Source organism: Culex pipiens, chromosome 2 (assembly GCF_016801865.2).
Source record: "Culex pipiens pallens isolate TS chromosome 2, TS_CPP_V2, whole genome shotgun sequence".
NCBI lineage: Eukaryota > Metazoa > Arthropoda > Insecta > Diptera > Culicidae > Culex > Culex pipiens.
The window spans coordinates 141162478-141170208 of record NC_068938.1 but is presented as its reverse complement, the minus strand read 5'-3'; the positions used below and the strand labels follow the sequence as shown (position 1 = coordinate 141170208).

General features: G+C 40.9%; 1 protein-coding gene across 1 annotated transcript; it reads left to right on the top strand.

Moving 5' to 3' along the window:
• Window positions 1–5098: 5098 nt before the first annotated feature.
• On the top strand, window positions 5099–7731 carry LOC120415254 (complement factor I-like). Its single transcript, XM_039576720.2, has 5 exons — window positions 5099–5259; window positions 5331–5483; window positions 5541–6230; window positions 6283–6465; window positions 6523–7731. The coding sequence occupies exons 1-5, from the start codon at window positions 5149–5151 to the stop codon at window positions 7624–7626; spliced, it is 2241 nt and encodes a 746-aa protein (XP_039432654.1). The 5' UTR covers window positions 5099–5148; the 3' UTR covers window positions 7627–7731.

The window sequence follows — 7731 nt, the reverse complement described above, 5'->3', positions numbered from 1 at the left end:
AGATGAATAAATGGCAGTAAACTGAACCAAACATCATCATGTTATACATCGTTATTTAGGTAATTGAAAGACCTTTCCAACGAGTCCACAACGTTGAAGATCTGGCAACCCGGTCTCGAGTTATAACCACTTAAATGATATTTATGTACTTTTTTGTAGCCGGATCTCATTTAAATGTATGTAAACAATGTCCGGATCCATCATCCGACCCATCGTTGGTTAGGTAATCGAAAGACCTTTCCAACGAATCTACAACATTGAAGATCTGGCAACCCTGTCTCGAGTTATAACCACTTAAGTGATATTTATGTACTTTTTTGTAGCCGGATCTCATTTAAATGTATGTAAACAATGTCCGGATCCATCATCCGACCCATCGTTGATTAGGTAATCGAGAGACCTTTCCAACGAGTCCACAACATTGAAGATCTGGCAACCCTGTCTCGAGTTCTGACCACTTAAGTGATATTTATGTACTTTTTTGAAGCCGGATCTCACATAAATGTATGTAAACGATGTCCGGATCCATCATCCGACCCATCGTTGGTTAGGTAATCGAAAGACCTTTCCAACGAGTCTTAAACATTAAAGATCTGGCAACCCTGTCTCGAGTTCTGACCACTTAAGTGATATTTATGTACTTTTTTGTAGCCGGATCTCACGTAAATGTATGTAAACAATGTCGGGATCCATCATCCGACCCATCGTTGATTAGGTAATCGAAAGACATTTCCAACGAGTCTTAAACATTGAAGATCTGGCAACCCTGTCTCGAGTTCTGACCACTTAAGTGATATTTATGTACTTTTTTTGTAGCCGGATCTCACTTAAATGTATGTAAACAATGTCCGGATCCATAATCCGACCCATCGTTGGTTAGGTAATTGAAAGACCTTTCCAACGAGTCCACAACATTGAAGATCTGGCAACCCTGTCTCGAGTTCTGACCACTTAAGTGATATTTATGTACTTTTTTGAAGCCGGATCTCACTGAAATGTATGTAAACAATGTCCGGATCCATCATACGACCCATCGTTGATTAGATAATCGAAAGACCTTTCCAACAAGTCCACAACATTGAAGATCTGGCAACCCTGTCTCGAGTTCTGACCACTTAAGTGATATTTATGTACTTTTTTGAAGCCGGATCTCACTTAAATGTATGTAAACGATGTCCGGATCCATCATCCGACCCATCGTTGGTTAGGTAATCGAAAGACCTTTCCAACGAGTCTTAAACATTGATGATCTGGCAACCCTGTCTCGAGTTCTGACCACTTAAGTGATATTTATGTACTTTTTTGTAGCCGGATCTCACTGAAATGTATGTAAACAATGTCCGGATCCATCATACGACCCATCGTTGATTAGATAATCGAAAGACCTTTCCAACAAGTCCACAACATTGAAGATCTGGCAACCCTGTCTCGAGTTCTGACCACTTAAGTGATATTTATGTACTTTTTTGAAGCCGGATCTCACTTAAATGTATGTAAACAATGTCCGGATCCATCATCCGACCCATCGTTGGTTAGATAATCGAATGACATTTCCAACGAGTCTTAAACATTGATGATCTGGCAACCCTGTCTCGAGTTCTGACCACTTAAGTGATATTTATGTACTTTTTTTGAAGCCGGATCTCACTTAAATGTATGTAAACGATGCCCGGATCCATCATCCGACCCATCGTTGGTTAGGTAATCGAAAGACCTTTCCAACGAGTCCAAAACATTAAAGATCTGGCAACCCTGTATCAAGCTATGACCACTTATGATGCCACTTATGAGCCCTTGAGTGATATGTGTGTTTTTTGGACCATATTTGTGTCCAAACCCATCATATCACGTATCACCCATTGTTGGAAAAGAGTGAGGAAGGCATCAACCACATAGGTGGATTAAGTTAGTTTTTTTTTGTAAAATCAATGTGCTCGTGATTCATTCAGTTCTGATAATTTCAAATAATGCAAGAAAACTTGGAGGTTTGATTTTGTAAACTTTTTGATTGTGATAAAATACTTGGTTAATTTGAAAACTATGTTCATGTTCGAATCAATTTTAGGTGACTTTTCCGAAGAAATATTCTATAAAATCAATTTTAAATCTTAAGATTACTTGCACTAAACCTTCCACGAAACATTTCGATAAACCCAACATTTTGTTTATCTTAAAGTTTTACAATCGAGCCACCTAGCCTAGTAGAAACGATTCCGCGTTGTAAGCGGTAGATAGGGGTTCAAATTCCGGCTCGGATCTTCAACTGGTGATCTTTACCCTCCTGGATTCGATTGCTTAGTAAAGAGAAGAAATTGTACCGTCACAAGCTGGACCTTATCTTGACCTTAGGGAAGGTGACCAATGGAACATTAACCTTAACATATTAACACTTAATCTCCCAAGCTCGAGAAAAAGGGGGAGTTTGTATGGGAATTCCCCCTTTTTCTCGAGCTTGAGGGTTTAACACCTAATATTGAGGTCAGAAATAGCCACTAAATCCGCTTTGTAAATGCAACCCCGATACTCTTCATGGGTTATGGAAAAATTTTACATACTTTAAAGCTTAAAAAAAATTGTTTGTCTTGGGGATGCTTACAGGAACCTTTTAAAATTAAAAATGCAACGTAAAATAATATAATACCGTAAACTGGGGTGACTTTGATAGCCCGGGGTGCCATTGATAGATATTTGATTTGGCCACTAATTTTGATACATCCTATGTAACAGTCACATTTTTGCATATGGGTCATTCCATCTGAAGCGGAGCAGCATTTGAAAATTACCATCTCCGATTCTGCTCAAATTTGGCAGAGCTGTTGAGACTATCAAAACATGCAAAAATCACGAATTTCATCCAAATCGGACCACCCCCTCCATTTTTGTACCCTCCCAAAAAACGACTTTTTGGCGATTTTTGAGCGAAACCCCTGTCGACGACGATAACTCAGGAACCACAAATCTTAGAGTGTCGGTCTTAGACTCAATTTTGAAGGAAACGTAGACGTAGAAACGAAACAACTTTAAAATTCGATAACTCTGAAACGAAACATAATCCTTTCTGTCGATAAGTGATTCTTATGTAAAATTGGCCGGGAAATACGATGGTGAGGTCAAATTAAAAAAATAAATAGGGCTGTTTTGAGAAACGGCCATTTAAATTATTCAATTGCGCAATACAGGTAAAACAAATAATTTAATCAAAATTTTGATCACGGAAATGGACTCTACCTCCAATTTCCTTCAAAATTGAGTCTAACACCGACCCTCTAAGATTTGTGGTTCCTGAGTTATCGTCGTTTAAAGATAGGGGTTTCGCTTAAAAATCGCCAAAAAGTCGATTTTTTGGGAGGGTACACAAATGGAGGGGCCCAGTCACGGCGTTCTAGCAGGATTCTAGCAGAGTTCTCACAAAGCTGCATATTCTTACAGAATTCTAGCAGAAATGTTCCACCATTATAGCAGGATTCTGGCAGAATCAGCTCTGCTAGAATATTTCGTGACTTTTGATTCGGGATTTTTGCATGTTTTGATAGTCTCAACAGCTCTGCCAAATTTGAGCAGAATCGGAGATGGTAATTTTCAAATTTGCATTTTTTCTTGCACACTTCAGGTGGAATGACGACCCATATATGTTCAATAATAAGCTATCCCTTAATGCTTAAATACTCAAAATTCTCAAAAAATTTTAGATATTAATTTGACGGACATTTGAAAAACCTATCAAAGTCACCCCGGGCTATCAAAGTCACCCCAGTTTACGGTAATTCAAAAACCATGTAACCAATATTATGTTTATAGCAGATTTCGTGTGTCCGGGATTTCCCGAATCCCAGAATTTTGTATAATTTGTCTCGGGAATTACCGAAATTGAAAAAATAAAATAAATTGAGATCTTGAAATTCAGATTTGGTTGTGGAAATAGATTACAAGCTGTAAACTTAGCAATCGATAATAATTTCAAAGCAATACAATTTGTATTCTGCATATATCAGCATTAATTTGACTTATCAGGATTTTTTTTATATTTTAGTTTACAGATTCGAAAAATGCCAAGCGGTTTAAAAAATTTCAATTTTATTTATTTGTTTTTAAGATGAGTATTACATTTACGTATATTTATGATTTTAAATGTATCACATTGAATTATTTTTCATCAAGCACCGGAATCTGGGACAAATCAGGACAAATGTAACGAATTAAGACAACTGTTTGATAATTCGTAAAATGTATTATATTAAACATGAAATAATAAAACTATCTAAAATTTTACATTGACTGCTATCATATTCAGAGTTTTTTTTAAAAGGACCAATAAACTATTGTCTTTCATATGTTTATAGGACCTTATAAAAAAAACTCTAGATATGTTGTCACTTCTTGATTTTTTAGACATTTTTAAGGAAATTTTTCAAGATTTTTTTGTCAAGTCATATAAAAATATATAAAAGAAATATATTTGTAAAAGACTTATTTAGTTCATTGAAAATCCAAAGCACAAGGAATGAAACAAACATTGTGGTGTAGATTATCACAAATTAATATTATTGATCTAATGCTATGATTTGAAGCTTGAAAAATATAACACATATAATGAAAACATACATTTTTTGAATTTTTCATAAATTTCCCGGGATATTCAAAACCCGGGAAAATTGGACGCCCTAAGCAGATTCAATTTTCACAATTTTCAGTTTCTTTTGGAATGTCTAAAGAACTATTCAATCATTTTCTTAGAACCAATGGATTTTTAATTTCGTGTTTGTACATTAGTATAGGGAAATCCCAGGATGGAAGCTCAAAATAACTTGAAATGAACTCATCATTCTAGAAAAGGGAAGAACAGAGAAGATAAGGATACTTTCAAAGTTCAAAAGGCTATGACGTAGCTATTAAGCTCGGTACTCTTTTATGTTCGATCATTCTGAAAAGGATTTCGTCATTATTTTACAAACAACATTGTATGAAATATATTTCCACTCAGAAAAACAACTTACAATACTTTTCCCACGCTGAAATCGCATCCCAACGGTAATCCAATCTTCAAACGCGGGGAAGCCCACTTTCAGTGAAAACAATCTCCCGACCGCTTTCGATGGACTTCATGCTCATTCGCGAGGCGCACGTTAAACCGAGTACAGTCGCGCCACGATGGACCTCTCCACGGTACGCCGGCTAGTCTGGACAGTGTTGACGATCCTGAACCTGCATCAAGCGGTTGGCTTGAACTACACATTGTATCCACGGGAGTACGCGGATATTGTGAGTATTACATGCAGATGTTTTTGGTTAAGACTCGAATAAGTATTCATATTTTTTGTTTGAATCGCCAGTCCTGCTCCCTATCAGCAAATGAGGAAGGAGTCTGCGTGTATGCCTATCTTTGCCACGAAGGAGTCCTCAATACGGACGGTACTGGATTGGTAGATTTGCGCTTTGGAGACGTCTGTGAGGATTACTTCCTGCGATGCTGTTCCAAGGCTACGGTAAGAGGAATTTGAGTGAACTATGGGGGAAAATGATTCAGAGGATCGTTCTTACAGCCTTGTGCAGATAATCAGGGAAAGTGTGTCCCGAACGACAAATGTGGAGTCAACAAGAATCTGCCAAAGTACAAAATATTTAAAGAATCACAAGATTGCGCCTGGAGCGGATACACGTGCTGTCCCACAACTACCGAACCTGCAAAGCCAGTGAAGCCAACGAAACCTGGTAAGCTGGTTACAACGAAGAAACCCTTTCAAGCAGGTGTAGAAGAACCGGAAAAGTGCGACGGTGGAAAAGGGATATGTGTTCGTGAGGGACGATGCCAAAATATCCACGGAGTTGGCGTGATTCAGGAAAGGTCGTCGGAGTGCAGCTTGGAGAACCACATGTGTTGCCCGTTGGAGGCTGAGAAACCCGCAGAACCTGGAACGTGTGATTCGGGCAGGGGAGTTTGTCTTACGAGAGACGAATGTGGTGCTGATCCCGATGGCGTGGGCTTGATAGAGGAGAGGTCATCATCTCAGTGCGATTCAGAGGACCAGGTATGCTGTCCGTTGGAGCACGCCAGTGGTTCCGACTGTGCTAAGGTTGGAGGACGATGTGTACCCGCTGGGCAGTGCTCGTCGCAACTTGAGTTTGATGTAAGAACAGCAGAAACTTCGTGCCCGAAGAAGGGTCAGGTGTGCTGTACTGGTCCTGTGGTAACGCCTACCACGGAGTCCGTAGTTTCATCGGCGGAAGGAAAGGTAATTATGGTAAAGTTTCGGAAAATGTTTCCTAACTGTTTGGTTATTGCAGCCTTGCTTCAATGGTGGAACATGCACTACCCAATCAAAGTGTGGAGGTACGAGGATTCATGACAGAAGAAATGAATGCAAAGGCTTAGTATGCTGCACTCAACCTGTGGTAACGACTACAACTAGGAAGCCAACTACTACTAGAAAATCTGTTAGAGTCACCACTCCAAGTCCTGTGGGACAGGTAGTTTGATAAGATCCCGTTTTTTTTTGCACAAATATGATAAGTTGCTTATTCCAGTCTTGCTCCAATGGCCAAGGCGAGTGTTCGGAGAACTGCAATGGGATACCTTTGAATGATGTTTTAAACACCTGTGGAAACCTGGATTGTTGTGGACCATCTGATGCTGAGGAAACTTGTGAAAATTTCCAAGGTAAATGTATGCAAGCGTCCAGTTGTGCCCGAGTTCAAGAGGGCAACTTTGGAGAATGCGAAAGTGAGCAGCTTGTGTGCTGCGCCCAGGAACGTCAGCAGGAACCTACTGAGTACAACTCTCGTGGCTGTGGATATCGCAACGATCAGGGTGTTATGTTCAAAATTACCAACGACGCCGACGGAGAGTCACAGTACGGTGAATTCCCCTGGGTTGTTGCGATTTTCTCCGAGCTGCACGAAACCGAGTCCAAGTTCATCTGTGGCGGATCGCTGATCGACCCAGAGGTCATCCTCACCACAGCGGACTGCGTCAAATCGTTCCGAAGCAGACCGGAAAAGCTGACCATCCGAGCCGGCGAGTGGGACATGCGCTCAACGTACGAACCCATTGCGCACCAAGAGCGAGGAGTCCGGCTGGTGAAAACCCACCCAACCTTCAAGCAATCCTCGCTGGTGAACAACGTGGCCCTGCTCTTCCTAGACGACAAGTTCGATCTGACCCACACGATCGATACGGTTTGCCTTCCTCCGCAAGACTTCGTAGTCTACAACGGGGACGTAACCGCAACCGGATGGGGCTCCACCCCCACAAATCTCACCAAATCCCAGCAGATCTTGAAAAGCCTCGAACTTCCCTTCAACCAGCGCTCGGACTGCGAACGAATTCTGCGCCGAGTAATGCGCAAACCATCATTCAAGTTGGACGAGAGTTTCCTCTGCGCGGGAGGATATCCGGACGAGGACATGTGCCGGGGGGATGCCGGATCGCCGGTGGTGTTCCCCGTTCCGGACGACTTCCAGAACCGGATGTACGCCGTCGGGATGGTTTCCTGGGGCGTCGGCTGTGGCAAACCGGGCGTACCGGCGGCCTATACGGCCGTTGGTAAGTTTAGAGATTGGATCGATGGCGAGATGCGCAAGGAGGGGCTGGCGATGTATTACTACGACTACATGAAGAATGATGACTAAGGATGAGTGTCATTGAATTGTTTGATAATTTGGAGAAATAATAAAATAATGTACTGATCATGTTAGACGCCATTACAAAATAAAATAAATTGAAATGTAAAAACA

Excerpts from the sequence above, each read along its gene's own strand:
- LOC120415254 (XM_039576720.2), top strand. The coding sequence starts at position 5,149 with ATGGACCTCTCCACGGTACGCCGGCTAGTCTGGACAGTGTTGACGATC. Across the intron at positions 6,231-6,282 it reads TTTCATCGGCGGAAGGAAAG|CCTTGCTTCAATGGTGGAAC; the intron begins GTAATTATGGTA and ends TGGTTATTGCAG. Across the intron at positions 6,466-6,522 it reads CTCCAAGTCCTGTGGGACAG|TCTTGCTCCAATGGCCAAGG; the intron begins GTAGTTTGATAA and ends TGCTTATTCCAG.